This window comes from Lissotriton vulgaris, chromosome 2_1 (assembly GCF_964263255.1).
Source record: "Lissotriton vulgaris chromosome 2_1, aLisVul1.2, whole genome shotgun sequence".
NCBI lineage: Eukaryota > Metazoa > Chordata > Amphibia > Caudata > Salamandridae > Lissotriton > Lissotriton vulgaris.
In genome coordinates this window covers 161,788,840-161,812,934 of record NC_141687.1, presented here as the reverse complement: position 1 = coordinate 161,812,934, position 24,095 = coordinate 161,788,840, and the positions used below count along the sequence as shown (strand labels likewise).

Below are 24,095 nucleotides of genomic sequence, written 5' to 3'. Positions count from 1 at the left end.
GTATGTGCAAATATAAACATGTACTGGTAAGTAAACAAAAATTTTCTGTGCAAAACCTGCTTGTCTTTAAGAATCCATCATCAATTGCACATTTCTGCGCTCAAGCTTTGAAACTGGATTCATATCATTCTGTCCTTCCTTTTTTATTAATTTTTAGCTTTTATTAGCTGCTAGGTAAATACATTAAACATAAGAACATACATAGCACAGGAAAGAAATATAAATGCCTTCATCACATCACAAAACCGCACAAGAAAAAAGTGCTGTAACACAATCGGAGAATTACAAATAGATACAAACACTAAATAGAGATAATATATAGTAAGTAAAGTGTCCACTAGTCCCACTGAAGGCTAGACCAAACCCTCTCAAATTTAACCCTCGAACATGGGCCCCTAACTTTAGCTAAAGCCAATTCCATTTCATAAACCCCCCTCAATAACAACTAAAAATCAGTAATCTTAGGACTAAGTGTTTCGATCCATGCCCTAGCAATACACAACCGAGCACAAACAATGATAATTGAAACTAAAGATTTCGATAAATTGCCCGGGTCAGCTACTATCCCCAGTGGAATTACTTTCTCAGTTAATTTAGTGTCCTTGCCTAATAATTTACTCAACTCTCGGGTAACCTCATACCAAAACTTGTTTAACTTTGGGCACGTAACAAACATGTGTCGGAGATCCACAGCATATTCGTTACACTTGGGGCAGCATGACTTAAAAGAAGCATGGGACATAGCCTATTTAGAAATAACCTTTGGTGTATAATACAGCATAAACATGATACGATGTTGTTGCAACTTTAAATTAATTGAGGTAACTGCAGTATTGATTATGGCCAGTGATTCGTAAACCTCCTCATTAGTAATGTCGATTTAAAAAATGCAATTCAAATTAGCTGTAATCTGTGTACCATCATCTTCCGAGACGGATAAGAGTCTCTGGTAGGCTTTCCCTATACAACCCTGCCCTGAAGTCTGGCAGATTGCCCGTAGTACCTCAGTTGTAGAGGGTAGGGCTAAGCCTTCCCCTTGAATGAAAACATTCCTTTCTTGCAAGTATTTAAAAAATGAGTTATGAGCTACCCTAAATTCTTCTTTTAGTGATGAAAATGACCTAAAGCCGTGTTCGTCATATAACTGCCCTGTGTTATACCACACTGTTGCCACATTCTCCCCACAGAGTCAGAAAATATACCAGGAAGCCTCGGGTTACCCCACAGAAACGTGAATTCGTGTAAATCTGGCAGTGCAAAGGCTTCGTAGATGTCTTGCCAAATGCGGGTAATATTTCTGACTATTTTAAATCAAATTCTCTTATAGTAATTCGTGTCGGACATCTGATCTAATAAAAATGCCGTATTTGGACCATACAGCAAATAATAGGGGGGATAGCGGACATCCCTGCCTTGTGCCCCTCTGAATACTAAAAGAAGAGGATACAAGACCATTAAGCCTGATAACAGCAGTTGGTTTACAATATAGTTTCTGTACCGCTGAGACAAACCTCTGACCGAGACCTAGAGATATCATTGTATGCCATAGAGACCCCCAGGCCACTCGGTCAAAGGCCTTCTCGGCGTCCAACATCAACATCCCAATCTGCTGGTCTAAATGGCTAGATACATCAAATGCTGCAATAGCTGTATTTATGTGTGCTGCAGTGTCCCTACCCAGAACAAAACCATGCTATTCTTCTGATACTAATAGGTGGATTGGGGGATAAGCGGATTTTTTTTAGCGTCCGCATTAATTAGGGATATCAGTTGGTATGAGTTCATATCCTCCACAGGTTTACCCTTTTTTCGGATATTAGTTTTGTTCCACGAGGGAGGCGTGTCCCCACCTTGCAGTATCTCATTGACCAACTCAAGAAAAACAGGGTCAGTACATCCCTAAAGGTTTTGTTAAACTCAAGCCGGATAGTATCTTCGCCAACCGCTTTGCCAGAGGGTAGTGCCCAAATTGCTGTATTAATTTCTAATAAGTCCGCATTTCTGTCCAACACCAAATTTTGGGATGGATCCAAAACAGGCAATGCACTTTCTTGTATATAATTAGGGCTCCCAGTTTTATGGTATTTATTTGTTTGCCATTTCCGTCTGTATTTATCCATATTTATTTTTTGGGCATTTTATCTGTATTTATCCATATTTATTTTTCCCACAAGTAAAAGACGACGCTGCAGCTAGTATTTTTCCACATTTATTTAAATTGACAATGCACACATGCACTTGTTTGTTATTGGTAAACACAATACATTCATCTGAAAACTTTGCCATTCGCAGAAGGTCCCAAATACGCCTAAAAGTGCTATCAAAAGCCATTTGTCTCAGAGCCTTGCAGTTTCTGTCATCGGCACAGAGTGCCACATCGTCTCCCACATTGAACACCATAGGGCCTCACTGAGAAAACCTCACACTGCCTTCAGGTACAACCCAATTGTGCCCAGCTATAAACACCTGGAAGCAACTCAATTCAAATTATGCAGTAGACAAGAGTAATATGCGGCCTGAAAAAGTTTGCCTGTCTGTGCCCAACACTGCTTTCTAAATTGCATGTTATCATTTTTTAATTGGGAAAAATATCGTGATTTTCCATACCCTAACTGACACAGATTGCACAGTGAGGGTGGCTTGCACTTTACTGTTTCCTTATAATTAAAAAAAAACAAAAAAAAGGAAAATCACCATATATCCTCGTGCATCAAGCCTATTCTGCCGCTCATACATCTCCCATATCTCTCCATATAACTTCAATCTCCCTCCCAAACGCTCATCTTGTGCATCTTCTCATTTTACTAATGACGCTTTCAGCCTTTCACCCCTCTACTATACCCCGTACTCCAGTCCTTTCATGGAAACCACAACTCCCACAATGCACTACCCAATGCCGTTCTGCTTTCTAGCCATTCTCGTGAATCAAACCCATTCCACCACTCTTCCCCCCCTTTTCTCTCTCCAAGTCACTGACATCTGACTACAAATCTCACATTTTACCCTTCTCCTGATAATACGTAATGAGTTTGCCACCTCCTCAATGCAAACTGACACGATCGTGCCCCTCTCATCTCTCCCCGTATGCCTCCAATCTGTGTGCCGAGCTCGCATCTACCCGATCTATCAGTTCCGTAAAATGAATTGCCACAGTTCAACTAGTCTTGTATCAGCCACGGTCCTTAAGATGTCACATGTGCACTTGTAACTGCAGAGAGTTCAATCCAACTCTTCACTGTCTCAGTACTGATATGCTAATCTTGATTGAAATAACACCTGTGAAAGTCTTCAACTGCGTGCAACCCTCCTTCGAGACAGAGAAATTGCTAAGCATGAAACATTGTTGAGGATGCACTCCTCGCCTTAAATTGATGCAATAGTGCAAGTCCAGGCTGAGACGGCCTCCCCTGCGCACACAGTTGTTGTGCTGTCAGCCGCACCCGAGTACTTCACAGGTCTTTAAAAGACCATTCACTTGTTTACGAGGCTTTGTTGTGACAACACCAGAGGCGATACTTACTCTGTGGTGAGCAATCACCATACCATCCTATTGTTTTGTAACTCTCGGCTGGAGCACGGCAGCGCCTCCAAATGTGCTAATATTTTCCTGTTTTTACATATAAATACAGACAAAGGAAATCTTGTTTTCCGTCTGTATTTATATGTAAAATTCCGTTTAAACGGAAAACCGGGAGCCCTATATATAATCTATAGCCATTTGATGATTAAATCTGGCTGACTCATTATTCAGATTGGCATAGAATATCCTAATTATATCTTGGGATTTAAAGAAAATGGAGCCATCTGCATCATTAATTTGCTTAACATGTGTCTTGGCCTTCTGATCTGCAAGTTGGTAGGACAAAACTTATCCCACCCACTCTCCATACTCATACGGTTTCGTTTTGAACTTAAAAAAGTTGTTGGCTACTTTGTCCTTTAGCCTTTTACTGAGCTTCACTCTTATGTCAATGAGCTGTAAATATATTGGTAGTTCGCCAGTGTCCTTCAAGGCAATCGCTCGAGCATGTAGCTGCTCTAAATCAGTGTATAACCTATGCTCGTTTTCTAACTGACTAACATTAAGCCGATTCTGCTTAACAATGTATTGAGTGTAGCCACTCTCACATATGCCTTTAAGCAATCCCAGACTATTGCAAAGGATGCAGTACATAGATTATTTACTATGAATTCCTTCAATACCTCTTGCATATAGGTTACGTAGTCAGTGTTACAGAGAAGGTGCCTAGGAAACGAGAATTACCTCGATTGTTCTTTCGCCTTAGAACTGAAATGTGCAGTAAGCATAATGGGAGTATGGTCTAATGTTACTTTGGGACATACCACCATGGAGGAATTGTCCAACAGAGCATAGTTAGTAAAGATCATATCAACTCTGGAGTACTGTTTGTGAGGATGAGAAAAGAAGGTGTACCCCGGTGTTGTACGAAAAAGCTTTCTCCAGACATCCTCCAATTGATGTATATGAAGCAAATCTTGTATAGCTGCCCTCACCTGAGCCATTCTAACTCTTGCTGCAATATTTGTAGTGTCAATTTTCTTGTCTAAGATACATTTAAAATCTCCCATAACTATGGGGTCCCCGGCCCATTCCAATAGGTCAGAGTATAAAAAAGAGATAACCTCAGGGCAATCAACGTTAGGGCCATAAACCATACATGCTGTCACCTTATGACAAAAAATTAAGAGCGGAGCAATTGCCCATCTTCCCCTGGAAACCGATATTGTGCAATGTTTGGCCTTCAATAAAGCAACCCCACGGATAGATGCCAACTGCGACGTACACACAATCAAATCATAGCCAAGTTGTTTGAAATTAGTTCTATCTTTAAAGGCCAAATGTGTTTCAGCAAGCCCGACTATATGAGGCTTAAACACCTTGAGTTCTACAGCTACCAGTTGTCTTTTATTAGCCTGGTTCAGCCCACAGACGTTCCAACTCATACATTTCACACTCAGCATTATATAATCTTCGTAGTGTCAAATCATTCTCCATCCACAAGAAAATACACCTTTCCCTTAAACCTGTGCTCAATGCTCTGTTTGTACACTTTCTGTGCTTTTTTTAACTGCGACGAGGCTATTTAACTCCCCTTTTCCCACAAACCTCCCCAACTTCACCCATCCCTTCGACTACCAACCCCCTCACCCCGTGTCTTGGAAAAGGAATCACCCCCCTTCTTTGCTGACCTGATGTCACAGCATATGGAAGACGCCCCACCCACCCCAACCCCTGTTCATATTATGCCTTGATGAGACATCAAATCAAACATTAAGAGTAGGCTGCCACTTAAAGAGTGCCTTTTTCGCCTCCTGCTCAATAAAAAAAAATGTGTACGACCATCCTTAGTGACTTTTAAGCGAGCAGGCTCCTGTAAAAAAACCTGTGTACAGACAGCCTTGAACGAGTCCATAAGTTGGCGGAGCTGCCATTGCTTGTCCATAGTTGACTTGCACAAGTCAGACCTCCCAAAAATTTACATAGTGTCTACTTTGACAGAGCCGTAGGCCGAGCCTTAAAATAAATTGCCTGATGAAGCAAAAAATTGCCCAAAAATACAAGAATAGGCCTAGCAAAATTTGTTTTGGCTTGGCTGCCTTGTGGAAGGAATAGCGGCAGTCTGTGCGCTCTCTGAACTTGTGTGCCCAGTCTTCTAAGTCAGAGAAGTATCGAAGGATTAGACTAATTGTTATAATCAAGAAAGAGAGTCTATCATAAACATAAGGACTCAGTAAAAACTCTCTCCACAATTTATAGCATTCATAAAAATCATTCATAAGAGACCATTCCAAAATGCCATTGCATACAGAAATCTAGGACATATGACTTATCTTCATCTCCATTGTCTTTTCATCAGTACAAATTTCGAAATAGAAGGACAATTGATCTTATCATCTGGGGGCTTTTGTTTATTAGTTGGCCATGGAGTTCAGCATCTGTATTTAACCCACATGGATTTTCTGTACCAATCATTATAATACAACTTGATTCTGACCTTCGTACATTCAATTCACGATCACCACCACTTGGTTTGGATGCAATTTGTTGAATACCATAACAAAACAAACGTGCTCATGTCCCCATTGTATTTGTCCTACATGTGGTTTGCAATGACATAGGTAAAAGCCTGTATATGTTGTAGAATTCGAAGCTTCAATTTATTGATGGTACTCCCTATGTATGTCATTCCACATTCTCATTCTAATGCATATATCACAAGTGCACTTTCACAATGTATATATTCCTTGATATTTGTAGTCTTTCCATCTACTAGATTGGAAGTAGTTCTATTGTCACCCCAAATGCAAGCTTTGCATTTTTTACATTTGTGAAAACTATGTTTCTTGGTGGGTAACCAGTTAGATGTTGATCTCTGGTTGGTCATAAAACTTTGAACCAAAATATCGACCAGTGATGCCATTTTTTGATATGTTATATTTGGATGGTTCAGAAGATGATATTTTAGGTCTTCATCTTGTTCCAAAATCTTCCAATTGCTCTTAATAAATGTTTTGATCTCCTTTTCGGATTCGTTAAAATCCATGATGTATCTGGTTTTCCCATTTTCCATTGAATTTTTTTTCTTTTTTGGTATCAAAAGATTGTGTCTATTCCTTTGTTTGGTTTTCTTTAGGCCATCAACTAAAACTAACAAGCATTTGCAATGCAATAGGTCTCGCATTTACGCGATTTTGAGCTATTGACATTGCAAATAACAATGCCTTTTATTTTTGTTTTAAAAACATAAATAAAAGGCATTGTCATTTACAATGCCAATAGCTTAAACTTGCATAAATGCGAGACCTATTGCATTGCAAATGCTTGTTAGAACTGCCGCGGCTGAACACTGGTAGGACCCGGCCCACTCAAAGCCCTGTCTGTACTCAATAGTACACTCCAATACCCTCCCCTGGGGAGTAGTACAGCCCCCTGCAACACCTGCGGTGCACCCACCCTCTCATTAGGGGCGCACCCCCATTTAGTGTAAAATCTATGAATATCTCTGAGATGTAGAGTATCAGGTGCCCCTTACGGTATTCTACAGGACATAGGGGTGGGGGGTTTATCATGCTGCATTATGTCACTGGTCCTCCCTTCGTGCACTCCGCTCAGCCCACCCCGCGCTCTCTTTGGAATGCCCCTATTGAGGCGCTGCAGCCCTCAGATGAGACTCTCTCATTCACCTTGGATAAGAGCAGTTTATCTCCTCAGTAGCCACCCTTAGTAAGTACCTCGTGGAGCTCCTGGCCTGGAAATGGGGTAATGAGACCAGAGGACGACAATAGGCGGATGTCTGGTTCGGGGAGATAACGCTATCCTCAGGCACCAGGGGACACGATGGCCCTGACTGTGTGTCCGAGCGCCATTCAAAGCAAATGCGCGCAAGAGCCAATGCGTTTAATAAGCAGAATTCATTTCAGGGCTGAGGCCTGCCATAGAAACAGAGAAGCGAAGGGGGCCTCAGCATCCAACAAGCAGCATGCGCTACCTGCCCCTCGTGCAGACCGGCTCCTGCCGGAGCCTTGCGCATGCGCTGCTGCCATGTTTACGTCAGGCAGAGATGCGCGACAAAAAGAAAGTGCGATCTGGCGGACGAAAACGGTAGTTAGTGACTCCTGCTTCTCTACTACACGGAAGTCAGTTTGTCATCAACAGCCAGTAAAAAGCCAGCTAACAGGAGCTGTGCCAACATTCACCAAATGGCAAGCAGCAGGAGAAACTACTGGCTGCTTTCCAACACATACAGATTACTTGATGCCTCGTAGAGGCAGTGCATGCTCTGCCTATCCGAGATCTCAAAAAGGGTAGCCATATCTCAAGAACCTTGTGGCCATCTCTCTTTACTGTACGGCAAAGTCTTTCTCCTCCAAGCAGTTCCTTTTCACTCTTAAAATTTTTCCATACGGTATACTCATCTACCATCGCCATGATATAATCTTGTTTCCAAGGGATCGCATTTATTCTGTTTAGAAAATCCATTAAATCTCTTATGCAAGACGGAAAACTAGACACGTATAGAAATAAAAATACATCTACAAATCTAGAGGCATTCTCTAATACCGATTTGTAAGAACTGACAATGGGGTGATCGGGCCGGTTGTTCTTATGTACTTTTGTTAGAAAGTGTATGCTAATATCAATTGCTCATTTCTTGATCATGCCATTCTCTCAATGAAAAATCTGCATTATTTCTTTCATTGGATCTTTTGTTAACCTTTCATAATGATCATGATAATTCAGCTGCTTTTTTGCCTCTAACATGTACATGTCCTTGTCCATAAGCACGATATTCCCACCTGTATCAGAAGTTTAAATATAATAGCCTGGTTTCCTTGTAGTTATTTCAAAGCAGTCTAATCATTCTTAGTCATGTTTCCTTTACAACCATAGTGTCGTGCCTTATTTCCTTTTGTTGCTATATTCCTAAGGCCATCAAAAACTAGCTCTTGAAAGAGGTCACTTTTGTTCTGAGGTGGTAATTGGGGGCAAATCTACATTTATTCTCCCATCTGCTGCTCATGAATATGCATGTGTCTATATTCATTGTTGTGCACAATTCTTGATCAGTAAAGGAGTTGGTACTGCCCTCATCTCCCTCAATACGCAATTCTTCTTCTAGATCAGTGAATATTCTCAATTGTAGTATATCATGTCCTATTAAAATAGACAATGCTTGAGGTTTGTCCACTGTCAATTTTTTATGTTTTCTTGTTCTAAAGTGTTTCCTTAATTTCAATTTCCCAAAAAATTTATAGAGATTGATCCTTGCATTCGCCAAATCTGTACCGATATCGGGACAAAAAGAGAGACCTTTGTTAAGTAATTCCTGATGTTTCATTTCTAATGGCCTACTTGAAAGAGTGATCACTGGATCATCTTCCATTGTTATTTTGTGCTTCATCAAATTTCTTTCCTCCTCTGCCACGTTTTCCTCTCCCTCTTCCTACTCCTTGTTGTTGTTTTTGATTTGATTGATTCATTGAGCCCCAGTTTTGTAGGAGTTGAGGAGGTACCTTCATCACCGGTGCAAACTCCTGAGCTCTCCACACTTGATGGTGGATCTGCTATGTCTCACATCTGATCCATTCTTTGTTTGTTATGAAGTGCATCATATTCAAAAAATGTAGATTCTCCCCATTGCATAGTCTGTTTAATCCCTGTTCAATGTTTACAATTTGTTCATTTGCACCTCCTTCTTATTCTTTCCTATTCTTTTTTCCAGTTCTTCAAACACTTTTTTACCTTTCTGTTTCAACATATTTTTCCAGATTTTTCTAGATCTTTTATTCTTTTAGAGGTATTTGACAGCTTGCGTTCTGCATTGATGATTAATATATTCAATAATTTCATGGAGCATTCCATGGTGTCTGATTGCCATTTAACTATTTGGTATGGATCCATATCATTGTGGGTAGGTAACACCAATATTTGCAGACCTCTAGGAACCTGTTGACATTCAATATATCTTCTCAGGGTTACACTTTCCGACCAATTATTTGGTTCAATCACTCATTTATTCAGGGTCTTTCATTATTCTTTTTGGATCACCATCTTGTTCCCCATGTGAGCCATGCGGGTTTATCATCATTTAACCACATACACTACAGTTAGAAAACATTTCTTTTGCTGCTTGTTCTCGTTTACTAAATCTGTTAGCCATGATTAAGACGCAGCCATGTGTGTGTGTGTGTGTGTGTGTGTCTCACCCACTGGGAAGCGTGGAAGTCAAAAGTGGCGCTGCAATTGCAGCGTAATTTAAAGTTCTGCCACAGTGGGCGTGGTCTGAAGTGCATTCCGATAGTTTGAGTCTAGTGTTTTTAAACCCATCGTGGGTACCTCCCACAACGTTCCTAACATTGTATCTGCCTTTAGTAGGTTCACAAGCAACATGCCAGGTGAGTAATTTGCCTTCTGTGTGGCCACCAATTGTAACACGTTGCTCTGTTAGCGCCTCTTATTTTCCCATCGGTGCTGTAGACTCGTGTTGTCAGTGGGGGGGCTTTCCGTGACCGAGGCAGGCCACTGCATATACCATTCACGAACACCCAAAATTGGAAAGCCTCACGTAGCGTGTTGTTAACTCCTTTATTGGCAGCCTGCAGAATGCAAACACAGCAGTTCAAGCGTCAGTGTGCCTCGTTTGCCAAATGCTTTTCAGGAAACAAATCCATTTCTCACCGACTGGGCAAAATGGAAGCTGGGAAGGCGAAAGTGACGCTGCACTTGCAGCGTGATTTAAAGTTCTGCCACAGTGGGCGTGGTCTGAGGTGCATTCTGGTAGTTTGAGGCCTGTGTTTTTAAACTCATCGTGGGTACCTCCTTCACGTTCCTAACATTGTATCTGCCTTTAGTAGTGCAAGTGCAGCGTCACTTTCGCCTTCCCAGCTTCCATTTTTCATTCCTGTGAGAGTACTTGTGGGCATCTGTGAGGGAGTGAGTGTCTTTGTGGAACCATGACAGGGTGTGTGAGTGTCTGTGTTGTTCTGTGAGCATGAAAGTATTTGAGTAGGTCTGTGAGTGGGAATGAAAGAATCTGAGTAGGTATGTGAGTGGGTGTGAGACTTCCTGTGTGGGTCTTTGAGTGAGTGTGTGATTGTGTGGGGCTCTAACTATTTGTGTGTGGGTCTGTGAGTGGGTGTGTGAGTGTTTGAGTAGGTCTGTGATGGGTGTTATAGTGTCTGTGTGGGTATGTGAGTGGATGTGACTGTCTGAGTAGGTCGTAAGTGGCTGTGAGAGCGCCTGAATTGACTTGTTAGTGAGTGCGAAAGCACCTGCATGGGTAGGTGAGTGGCTGTGTGAGTATCTAATGATTTTTTTAATTCTCGCAGGATCCGTGGCTCTGTCACGAATGTACACAGGGTTCTCTGAGCCCCACAGTGGATCAGAGGATCTCACACATGGCAAAAAAACATTTGTAGGCAATTTCTTGCCCATCATATCTACTTTTGACACCTATGTAACACAAACATGAGGTCAGAGAACCTCTGCCCTGAACTCTTCATATAAATTGAAGCCTACATTTTAGCCTCAGGGACCGTTTCCTGATACATAAATTGGTGGCAGTAACATTTTTCCCAGGTTGTGGCCAGCCAATTAGGGCCTCGAATGTTTATGTGGATCGGCATCCTTAGATATCTATATTTCTTTTTCATTTAATACCTCGAAAACATCTGAACAGATTTACATCAAATAACAAAAAGGGCTCTTTCTGGACCAAGAGCTACCCTTCAGCCAAAATTGGTGTAATTCTATGCAGCTGTTTGGGCTATAATCGTGTTCAAAATCCCTATACGAAATTGCATTGGGAAAAGACGTTTTGGGTCCCTTCTTTTTCCCAGCCCCCGCTTGACGAATCACTCTGAAACTTTCAACACAGCAGCTAAACTGACTGTCATAGTAATTCTGAACTTTTCGTGAAGATTCGTAAAATGGCGCCAAAGTTATTGGCTAAACAAAAAACGCTTTTCCTATGGAAACTAGGTCTTAACTGTAACTACCTTCTGGTGGCTACATGTAAGAGTGTTTGTTTATACAATACTGTTTAACTTGGCCCTCTCTGCCAAATATTTGCCTTTACCCCTCCTGTTCCCCAAGCTCCTTTATGTTGGCTTTTAGAACTGCTAAGCAGTGCTAAAGTGCTTGTGCTCTCCCCTAAAATATGGTATAATTGGCTTACACCTGGTTGGCACATTTAATTTACTTGTAAGTCCCTCATATATGATACTACATGTGCCTTGAGCCTGAATGTAGCTTGAATGCTGCTAATGGGCCTGCAGCACGCATTGTGCCACCCACTCAAGTAGTCTTTTCAAACATGTCTCAGGCCTGCCACTGAAGCCTGCATACAGTTCTAAACTGCCTATTCGATATGGCAAAATAAACCTTTCGCCAGGCCTAAACCTTCCTTTTTAGTGCATATACACCACCCCTAAAAAGTAGGCCTTAAAAAGCTCATAGGGCAGGGTGCAGTGAAGCAGCAATTCCTCTATTAGGGTGGAGTGTTGCCCACCCTGCTGCCAGCGTGGGAAACATAAAAACTAAAATAGTAATAACATTTTATATTACTATTTTATTCTTCAGTGCAGTTGGCCTGCCCGACCCAAGTGTTGGGGTGGGGCCATTGCAGCTGACTGGCAGCAGGTGAGGAGGAGTTTACAGTGCGCACACCACTTTGGCCGGCTGTCTTGCAATGGGCAGCTTGCCCTGTGCACTTTAAACATCTTTGACCCGAGCTGAATAAGATAGCTGGTTGGAAAGCAGGCACAGTCCCACGCTCCAACCAATCCTGGCACTTCTATCATGCTGGTTACCAGCATGAGAGCAGTGTCTGGTATGGTTAGGGGAGTTGGCTCTGACACCCCTTTCAGCCTTTTTTCCACAGTCTGTGTGACCAGAGAGTATTAGGTAAGTAATTTTTTTTATTTCATATTGTTTTATTTATTTGTACACACTGTTAGCAAGAACTCACACTGCCTTCAGCCTCAACTATAGAGCACCTAATCATGGCCCATTATAAACACTGTTCATAACGGACCACGATTCAGAACGTTAGGGTTGCACCTAAGGGCATTCCTGGTTTACAAGAGTGGCTGAAAGTGGGTCAATATATTTGCCTGATTACCCTACCACTTTCCAATGCAAGCAGCCACCACTGGTGCATTGTATTTAAAAAGATGGCCATTTACGTTTAAGTTTTACATGTGCTGGTAGTGAAAAACTCCTAAATTCGTTTTTCGCTACTGTGAGGCCTACCTCACCCCTAGTATAACATCAAGGTAAATCATTACATTTAATAAGTGATAACTTTTATTTGGGAACAGGAAAAAAAATACCATGTTTGGTTTCTGATGAATCGTAATTTACAATCCTCTTCAATGGTAAAGTCAGATTTTAAGTCACAATTTTGAAAATACCACTTTTAGAAAGTTAGCATTTTCTTGTCCTACACATTTATTTGGTGCTTTCAACTTGTGTCTTGGGTCACCTGGCTAGGTGTAGTTAACAGTTGGCCTTTGTATATCCCTCCTAAACAGTGTCACAAAGGGATCTGCAAGGATGGGAGGGGCGGACCTGCTTTCTGCCCCTCTTACATTTCTAAGGTGCTGCCTCAGAACACTCACAAAGAACTTGACACAAGGCTATTGTCCCTCCATACACCTTGGGGCATGGGGAGGGAGGAAGGAAACTCCAGAACCATCCGTGGGGGAAAACTTCAGAAGTTTCTTCCACTTCAAAAGCTGGCACCAGGTATAAAATAGGACTCTCAGACCAACTCTTCAGTTCACTCCTTGCTCTGTGGACGACCCCCCCAAAGGACTGCCTTGTACTACAGAGGACCGCCCTGCTGCTTGAAGCCTGCCTTGTCCCCTCCGAAGGGCCATAATCTTTTTCTGTTCTTTATTCCAGGCACGTGCTGTTTCAAACCAGATTGTCCGGTTTCCAAACAATGAAATCACACTGGATAATGAACGGTCACTTACCTTCATGCAGTGGGGTCAGTGGACAGACCATGACCTGGACCTTTCTCCAGACACTCCAGCCAAAACTACCTTTGCTGAGGGCCTGGACTGTGAACACACCTGTGTCAAAGCACCACCTTGCTTTCCATTAAGGGTAATATGCATACCACTGTTCATCGTGCATAATGCAACCATTTAACATTGATTGGCCAAGATATTGGTTAAAGAAGCTATAAACGAATGTAATGATTAAATGAAACATTAAGGCTTTTATCTGGAGAACAGTGATCATGAGACATCTCCCAATAATCTGCAGATGCCCCAGCCACCCTCCACTTGGATTCTACACCTCTTTCAGGTTCAAGGTTCTGTGTCTTTCCAATTGACGGAGTGCTGATGGCTCTGTTATCAGGAAAACCATTGGATGGACTTGATGTTAGAGAATATTGTACTGGAGAGGCTCCACCATTTTATGTTCATAAAACCACCACAAAACTGTTCATTTTATAGAGTCACAAACACACCAAAAGGGCCAAGGGAGTTTTTAAGACAAGCTGGTGTTGGCTCCCCAAGCTTCTAATCACAAAACAACAAAATACCCGGGTCTAGGATGCTAAACTAATGAAACAACTGAACTCAGGAGTCTTGGGATATTCCTTTTTTTGGACGAAAACCATCACCCACCAATTTGTGCATGCTTCATCATAGGGTTCCTCGTCACACCATAAGCAAGTGTGGTGTGGCCTACAGTCCCAAATGAATTGGGAGGAGCTCTTTGTATGTTTTTGGTAGGATCCGATACAGGACAGTATTGTGTGTGGATAATGCAAAGTGTACAAGAGAGATGAAAATCAAAAGAATTAAAACGCGATACTCCACAGATGTTATACTTTATTCTTATCTGTTGGGGGTCAAATTAAAAATCATGCACAAGTGATTTTGCAGGGAGGAGAATTCAATCTGCTGTGGAAATGTTCTATATGGTTAACATGTTTCTGCTGTAGGTTTAGGGCCATTCATCAGGACTTAACAATTAGTCACTTCTGCCAAACAGTGCAAACCAAAAATCACAACCCCCCCCCAAAAACTAAACGAATAAGTATGTGAAACAAGTAGCTGCTGGACTCACAATGGTCTGTCTTTAGTGTCTGCTTGAGTTTAGCTCTGGTGAGGATCTCAGGGTCCTCACCGTTATGTAGATTTAAATAAGCCTTTCACTGTCGGGGGCCGAGAACCAGCCAGCTAGTGAAAGGCTCGCTTAAGGTCACATAATGATGTTTATTTGGAAGTTATAGCCCACTCCACTATTTTTTGTGCATGCCACCATTGGTGGATGCGGGTTTTCATCCAAAAAAAAGAATATTCCAAGACTCCTGGGTTCAGTTCTTTCCATTAGTTTAGCATCCTAGACCTGAGTATTTTGTTGTTTGTCATTTTATAGAGTCACCACACATATCTTTCTATGAAAAAGCATTTAGATCTATCAACGCCTTACTGTCTAAATCCTATTAGTGAAGTATGTGTTCCTTATATAACAAAATATTTTGGAAGAATCATCTGCTATTCCTAAAAAATAGCACTCAGTCTGGTGAGGGTCAGGGAACTATACCTTGCTCTCCATCCGACTGGCTAAAATAATGCCACACAGTCTCTTAGGTTTTCTCTGGAACAGATCTTAAACACTATAGCAGACTTCTGCAGAGCTCTGGATCTCCTAATGTTTGATGATGTTCAGGGACCATGCAAAGCTTCTCCTTCTTAAAACATATTTAAACGTACGATATTCTAGGTTTGTCATCAATTGATAATATATAATTCAGTGTCATAAGGTTGCTATTTTTAACACAGCCTTCATTGTTTTTTATGAACTCAGTTGTTGAATTATTTAGTACAGTATTCTGATGTCATAGCTGGAGATTGCTTTGGTTTATAAAATATGTGAAATTAATACATATTATTTATTAGAGATTTCAAATTTCAATCTGAACTCAAACATCAAGATAGCCACGCTTAAAAAATGCACCTTCCTTGATAAGTCAGGAATGTAAAACCTACAGCCCAGGGAGTGTGATCCTTGGCAGAATTTCAGGATATCCGATAATATAAATTACTTCAATGTACAGTCACGCTGTGCAAATTTGTTGATTGTTATAAATATCCTGAAAATGGTGCACTGCTCCAGTCATTCTGGGTTTATGATAGACTACTCTGCTATAGTTTATCTGTCAGTAATTGCTCTCTTATAATAATTAGGGCAGCAATACCTTTACTACCAATAGGCAAAAACAATACCAGCACTATGTCTCCACTTCCAGTAAAATTCTTTCAATGGATTCCAATTGTCTAACAAATATCTTCGAAATGTTCAAAGTCATTAACCATTTGATACATCCATTGCTATATTGCCACTTGTTACAACTTATCTGCGTGCCCTGAAAATGTTAATCCCCAAAACTAAAACACAGAATCTTCTATTTCAGGGTACAACATTTAAATGCACCCTAGGAAGCTAATAAAAGTTGTTTAACCCCTTCCATGCGCGGTGAATTTTCACACTGTGCGGGTGTTTTGAAAAGTGGGCAGGATTCGGATGGCTCCCGGCCGTCCTACGCACTCGCCCACCGTGACGCATGACGGCCGGGGGCCGTCATGAGCATGCAAGGGGTTAAAGATTGAATAAACAAACAAATAAATAAATAAATACTGTGTAGGATGTCAAGTCCTTCTCCACCATTAACCTATCCAGGGAACTACCAAAGAGGTTTCAGAGCTCTTCTTTCAATGCTCTTTACAATCAACCTAATTATTCTCTTACTCATGTCCCTATATCTCCAGTTCCAGAAGCCCAATCAATGTACACCACCCTACTGTATCCCTGCTTCTTATTATACATCCATGGAAATGTATGATCACTACTGCTTTACCCATAGAATCCATACAAGATTTCTACCTCTACTTTCCCCAAGAGGCATGTTTACATATTCAACTGTGCTAATGCATACAAAGAATGATCAACCTACACCTATGTATAAAAACTCATCCTCTTAGGTTTCAAGCCTTCTCCTTCCACACATGCAACCCACATAAGACCTATACCTTGTAAGCCATTGCCATATCTCGACTGCCAATAACTACACCATAACCCACTACCCTATCTTTGCCTCCAGCTACTCATTTGGTAAGCTCTATCCAAGATAAGTCATCTGAGTACCTACCACATCTCCAGTTCCTACAAAGGGGCATTTATACTCAGATTGCAGTTCACCTTGTGCATTTGTCCAATGGTGTCATCACATCCTATAAGAATTGCCTTAATATTATCTACCAGAATAACAGATCATCTTCTTCTGTGATGTTTTTAATGCAGATTCCACCCAATGATCCAAGGATTACAAACAGAAGTGACTGCATTCCTCTATTCCGGTCAGCTCCAGCATGCAATGAAGGATCAACTGTTCGTGAACAGATTAACATTCTGACATCATTTATTGATGGTAGCCAGGTGTATGGAAGTGACATGCCAACAGCTACCAGACTTAGGAATTTGACAAACCAGTTTGGGCTTTTGGCTGTTAACCAGAGATTTACTGATAATGGCCGAGAGTATCTTCCCTTTGAAACCATGGGAATAGACTTCTGCGTACTAACCAACAGATCTTCAGGCATACCCTGCTTCCTGAGTGGTGAGTGGCATCATTTCTGCTTACAGTGGATTTGTGTACTTCATTTTATATATCACCTTGTGTCAACATCTAGTTCTGTGAATTTGGGGCACCTTCAGGAGTCGGGTGGTAGAAGATCTTAGTGCCCGGTAAGGGAAGTATGCAGTCAATAATGCCCTCATCAAGTGGGGTCCTTTGGAGTGAAGCACTTTAAATGCTAGATAGAGTGTTTTGAATGTTATCCTTTCCTCAATGAGGAGCCAATGAATGGAGGCCAAGTCATGTTCAGTGGAGGTGTGTTTTGGGACGTTGAGCAGATTTCTTGCTGTCACATTTTGGACGACTTGAAGGCTTTTGATTAAGTACTTAGCAGAACATATGTAAAGGGAGTTCCAATTGGGAGAGAACTAGCAATTGAAACACAATTCTTCTGGAGGACAGGTTGTCGTACAGTTAATACTTTCTATTTAAAACTGTGCGTTTGTTAGACAACATAAACACCAAAAACGATGCGCGACTGAGTACATGCACACTATCAGGATACCGTAGTCGTGGCTAGATAACAGTGCACCATCTGTACCCCTAACCTAGCAAGGTGAAAGGTGGTATGTGCAACCTTATAACATGACAACCCTGATTCTCCAAGGAAATTATGGAATTAGATCTAGAACCCTTTCATTTGGTAACTCATGCTTACCCAAATGGAGATCCAAGAAATAGGCATTTCAAATATTTTTTGAATCAATAAAATTCTTGTGTAAAATATGTGCGCTGCAATTATCAATAGCAGGAATCACTACATAGTAATCTGCATCACAAGAATGGTAAAGAAAATTATCAATTCAACCATTGTGCTGTTACATAGATTATATGCTTGCATATAAGTACAGTTATAGTTATGCTCCTACCTAGCACCCCCTATCCTAGTGTGCCTAGGGTGGGTTAATCTGTCAAAATCCCTGAAGGGTGAAGCAACTCCCCTACCTGTTGGTACGTTTAATTTTAGAGCCTCTCTTCGTTTAGAGCTGGGCACCATCCTTATCAGGAGGTAAACAGGATTCAGCTAGGGGCAACCTCAACAGTGTCAGAGAAATGCTCCTCTAACTATACCAAGGATTGTTGTCATTTATGTAATACACTTCAAAAGTGTTGCTATTCTGAAGTCCCAGTCAGGCTGTCATTATTCATTCTACCCTGACAAAGCTGTCGGCAAACGAATAATAACAAACATCAACATTTTGTGCAGTGTACTTTAGCTTTCGTACAAACTGGCCAAGGCTCTGATTATATGCCCATGAAGAAATTTAAATATAAGCAAATGTCGTTTCAGAGAATATTATCCATACAGGCATGCAAGAAGATGTGTGTCAAATCTCAACATTCAAGAAAAGATGTCAACTTTAAAACATGGAATTGTTGCCATTCCCCCGGGAAAGGGTCTCCCCGTAGACTCTCAATAAGCGAAAGAAACGCTTTTCCACTGTTTGTATCAATTAGTTTTAATAAATTCAAATGCACTTTTCCAAGATTATTCTTTCTTCAAAAATACAATGTTTTAATCTTTAGCAATCTTCTGAAAAATGGAATATAAATATAATAATCATTGCTGAAGATTAAAACATTGTACTTCTGAAGAAAGAATACTCTTGGAAAGTACTTTTGAATGTATTAAAACTAATTGATACAAACAGTGGAAAAGCGTTTCTTTCTGGAAAGGGTCTCCCCTCTGGAGAGGGGGGACCCTTTCCAGAGGGAAGGGCAACAATTCCAGAGTTTGAAGATTTCCGCCCATAGGACAGGAGGCGGTATCCTGTAGACCCAAACCCAGGAATCTACTCTTAAATTAATGATATACACAATCCTAGAAACTTGAGTATAATAAGAGTGCAACTGGACCAGTCATTATTTCAACTTTAAAACATGAACATGTAAAATGGAGGTATACTCACCCAGGCCTAATGTGACCACATAACTCCCACTCCTTGGACATAAGGTGACTTCCTAAAACGTGAGCTAAAAATGTAGATTTAATATAAAATCTAAAATTATAAAAACATTGCGCGTCATTAATAGTAAAAGCATAGAGAAAGCCAAATTGTAAAAAATGCCAGTAGAAAAAGGTGAATAAAAAGACTACATTCTAATAGGAATTTAGCAAGTAAAAAAATAGCTGAATTGAAAAATCTTCACTGCTGAAATTGCCAGAATGTTTAAATGTTCTGAGGAGGAGACAAAACATTGTTGTTCCCAGCTAATGCAGACAAGTGTTCTGTTAGCTCCCTTCTCATCAACATAAGGGATCAAACATGTTCAAATCCATCCCTCTCAGCAGCTGCTGGCATGATGGCCAGTATTGCATCCGCAAAGGAAAAGCAAGGATCCAATTCTCCACTTTCTGAAGCATCCCAGGAAGGCTCATAATATGTGTTTTGAAGCAATCGCGCAGCACATCTGTACAAGTGAATTTTTAGGAGATCCACCAGCAGTGCGATGTCTGTAGACTGGACTGGTTATATCCCCAAGCATACATTCAGGGCACACTTGAAAGTGCACAGCTGACAGTGAAATATGAGCTGCATGCAGTGTAGTCACAAAGGATGAAAGGACAAGAACCAGTTGTCATTCAGTTCTTGAAGCAAGAGTGTGCCACAGCACTGCATCATTCATCATCACTCATTTATCATCACGAGACAGTAGCACATGTGATAGTGCCGTCCCCATTTGGCTCCATGATGGAACATCCATTGCAGTGAAAATAAAATAAAACCAGTGTCCCGACATTAAAGTTCACATTAAAAATTTGTATTGAAGGCAATATTGTCTCATCCCTAACTGTCCGGCCGTGTGGAAATATCACTTGTGTATAACAGGTCACGACTGCAGTAACCGTCACCAGTTATGGTATTCCCGGTTTCATCCCGACAGCAACCTTGATCATTCAACATCAAATATCTCCCATTGGAAAGCAATCTGAACACTAGATAAATAACCCCGGTATTTGTAAAGTGCAAATTAATCACCCATAAGGGCCTAAAGGCACTGGGGCCGTCGGGGAGATTAAGTGATCTATTGCCCAGAGTCTCAAGATGCTGAGCTTATCTGCCCCGGCACTAGGAATCGAACCGTGAGCCCCAGGCTCAGGAGTCAGCCACTAGGCCACACCTCTCCTAACTGAATTACCGCAGCTGGTGAACATTTCAGACAACATGACAAGTTCACCTTGGACGCATTACATGCACTATGGAGTCTTACCTCACTGCAAACCAAAGAATGGCCTAAAGTATTCTTGCAGTCAGTATCGCTAAGACAAACCTCAGTCGGACCATTCCTACAGCGATAAATGAAAAGTAGGATTCATGCCTCACGTACAAATCCTTCTCCTAGCTCTTCCTATCTGCCCACCCGTTGGTGCTGCAAGCCGTAGTTAAAGTGAAAAGTTGAACTTGGCAGAGAAATAAACCCATGTATCATCCAATCTGCTGATGGTGTCGCCGCAACAGTAAATGGCATCTTTTCTGACTTTTCTACTTGTAACTTAGTATATGTCACATCTTTCTTAGCCATAGTGATCGCTTCTTTAACTAAGTTGTATGGTAAAAACAAACTAGTGTCATTTAAGTGTTTCCATGGATCGCAACCTGTACGTAACATCTGCAGAGTCCAACTTAGTAGCACAATGGACTTAAGCTGTGATTGTCCATGTTGCAAAAAGGACACTTCACTTGTAAGATGTCAATAGCAAATGACACATTGTTACCCAGAGAATATATCCTAGTGGCTAATATATTGATACTATTGTCAACTACTGCTAGAACCTTTTCTAAATTGACTCTATCAATCTCACACAGTCTCTCACCAGCTTCCTGCTGTGAAACGTTCCACACTTCATTGTATATTGGACACAGGAAGCACTTTTGATGTGGCTTTCTAGGTCCTAACAAGAAATCCTGTGGGGCCATGTCATAAGAAAGAATGGACAGGTGCTCTTTCCCCTCAGTCAACTTTGAATGAGTTAGCCACTCTAGGCGCAACTTCCAATGTTGCATGTTGTGATCACTCCTGCGTGTTGAGTCTACACAAAATGTAGGTCTGGCCTATTTATCCCAAACCTTTCCGTGTTGTCAAGAAAACATGCTTGACATCCATTAGTATGAAACGGCCACACTAACCATCTCTCTCAATTGAGACGTAAAGAATTGTATGTCCCATTCTTAATCATGCTGTCAAATGTGTCCTCTGTGTAATTTGTGAAATGGTGCCAATTAGCAAAACGTGCAAATGTGGGAATGTTTGGTGTATTTAGATCTTTTATCTTGGCCAAGCTGAGACAGGGCGTCTGCTGCAAAGTTTTATTGAGGAAAATCAGCTGGTGTGGCATAAGGCATGCTCTAAATAAAACCTTGTACCCCTGAACCTGCCAATCCCTAGTTCCCCACATCGATTTTAAATCGCTATTGTCTCTCCATAAGCCACATCCTTTCTCTAAAAGTCATACCCTTGTGTAAACAAGTGGGAAATGAAAGATGCAGAATAAATCAATATTCTGTCAGTTAGCATATTTTTCTATGCTGGCAAAAGTGTGTATTTGTAATAATAGAACTCTGGATCTGCTTGATTGTGACCCAAAAAATGTACCAATTGCTATGCAAATGTCTTTGAGCTACCCTGAGGTGGTGTATGGCAGTGTTCTTATTGGGTGTAATTAAATACTGCACGTGGAGTACTTGCTTTGTATAAATAATGGTGACCATATTGGTGAAAACAGAACAGAACATCATAATTCGATGTGCAATCATACATTTCTTCACTGTTAAAAACTGTTTAATGCTCTTAATCAGCAAGCATGTTATGCCCTGTGTGAATGGCACAATCATCAGCGATAGTACCAGGAGTGATCACATAATTTAAGGATATACGAAACACATATGGCACTTGTGAAGTTTCTGTCGGTCCAAATATATCATAGGGTGCCTTATCCCTAATACTTCCATTGGGAACCGGAACAGCTGAAATGTTTACCTGGGAAACGTCTCTTCTCACTTTGTGAGATGAAGAATGGGGTTTCAAAACCTAGATTGCCAGTTCAACAGCAGAGCTTTCTAAGAGATGGTGTCTGTTCAGAAGCAAGAAAAAGACAGTCACAAAACCAAGTCAAATGAAAAGGAAAAGTAACAAAGTTGTAATCCAAATGTATAGCCATGGAGGGATAAGGTATGTCTTTTTGAGCTAAATAAAAGTTCACTTCATCCACTCTGTGGAGGTGGGGCTGATGAACCTGAAGTGAAGTCCACAAAGTAGCCAGAGGCTGTTTGTACAAATGTGGGGGGCTTGTGAAGCTGTGTAGAACTGGTAACTTGCTCTAATTGCGATACGTTGTAAACACCATCATTGTCTGCTTGTAGAGTTAAAATCTGTGAAATACAAGGCAATTGTATGGTATTTGCAGATGTAACTAGACGTAGTGACACCGGTGTTAACTGTTCCCAGTTGGGGGAAGAAGCTTCATCGTTGCTCAAAGTTTGTAACAGGACTTCCTGAAAGGTAGTGTGAGGAGGCAGGGAACTACCCAGGAGCCCTCAAGACCTACTATAGAGAACCGGCATCCATGATGTGGTTTGATGAGATCAATAGACACAACATTTCTTGTGTTTGCTACTGGAAAGGGGTGGTAAAAGTACAATTCTGGTATATTCAATGGCCAGGACAGGCGTAGGCATGCTATAAGATGGCCCAAATTCCTACTTGTTGATTATTTCCTCCTATACTGGATCCCTGATCTTTGAAATTCAACCACGAGTTGCTGGTGCTTCCTTCATTTCACCAGTTGCGGAACATTTTAGTTTGACATTGCTCTGAGCACCTCTGAAGTATTTCAGGTCCTGTAAAACAAACCAATCGTTCACTGATATGAAAAGGTATTTCCGCCGCCATTGTACTGGGATTTTCAAGGTCCAGAACCCACATTTTAACTTCAAACAGGACTTTATTGGGAGTTTGACCACCCAAGGATCTTCCAGGCAGATCGTTTAAGGGTATCTGGACCCCATACAGGTGGTGAACCCAACTGCGCCCTCAACATAAGATTCTAGCTGTTGAAGACTGCTTTAAGTCACAGTTTTTCTTCTCCACTACCACATTTCTCTTGGGATACTAGGGTGATGAATAATGCACACCCAATTTGCCCATAGTCCTAGAGGCGAATGCTGGACCTTGGTCAAAATAGAATGTGGCTATTGCATATCTGTGGATAAAGATTTGCAAGTCCTTTATAACATTTTGAGCATCAGCTGATCGCTGTGGCCATACCCATAGGAATTGAGATAAGAAATCCACTGCTAATATGTATTTGTAAGACTCTGCTGGGTGTAAGGTTCCACAATGGTCCAGATAGATACAAGCCACAGGCTTGTTTAAGATCAAGAGAGTTGTCTGTGGTGGACGAGCTGTAGTGGAAACTTTTATTTTCTGGCAAATGTCCCATTTAAGGACATTGTCTTTAGCCTGTTTGTAAAGGCCTGGCTGCCAAAAGCGCTGCTGCGATAGTGAAATTGTAGCCACCACCACTGTATCAACAGATGCTAGACAGTTATGTGCTGCTAAGATTAGTCCTAACCTGTGATCTGAATTAGGTATTACTCTATCCCCCACTCTGGCTATATGAGCAAATGGAATATTTTGCACACTTAACTGGTAGGAGAATTTTAGTGGAAACTCCTTCGGTAAGAGGGTGCCTTTGCACGCAGCATTGACAGCCGTCATGATGTCTCAATCTATTCTCGTACTGGAACCAGTTATTGCAGCAACTGTAGCTATCTGTGCTGTTGCTTTTGCCGCTTTGTCAGCTATTAAATACCTTACAACATGTATTCCTAAAGGTTGAAGGCTCAGTGTGTGAAAGACATTTTGACCGTGGCAACCTACTTAAATTTAGCCACTTGTCCCCAAAGCATC

General features: G+C 41.3%; 1 protein-coding gene across 1 annotated transcript in view; it reads left to right on the top strand.

Annotated features, from left to right (window-relative positions):
• The window catches only part of LOC147729756 (myeloperoxidase-like), a 158,942-nt gene that overhangs the window by 59,657 nt on the left and 75,190 nt on the right, over positions 1 to 24,095 (top strand). Inside the window, exons 7-8 of the mRNA XM_086954642.1 lie at positions 13,430 to 13,636; positions 16,850 to 17,165. Of these exons, the coding sequence (XP_086810768.1) occupies positions 13,430 to 13,636; positions 16,850 to 17,165 (523 nt within the window). The remainder of the gene's footprint in view (positions 1 to 13,429; positions 13,637 to 16,849; positions 17,166 to 24,095) is intronic.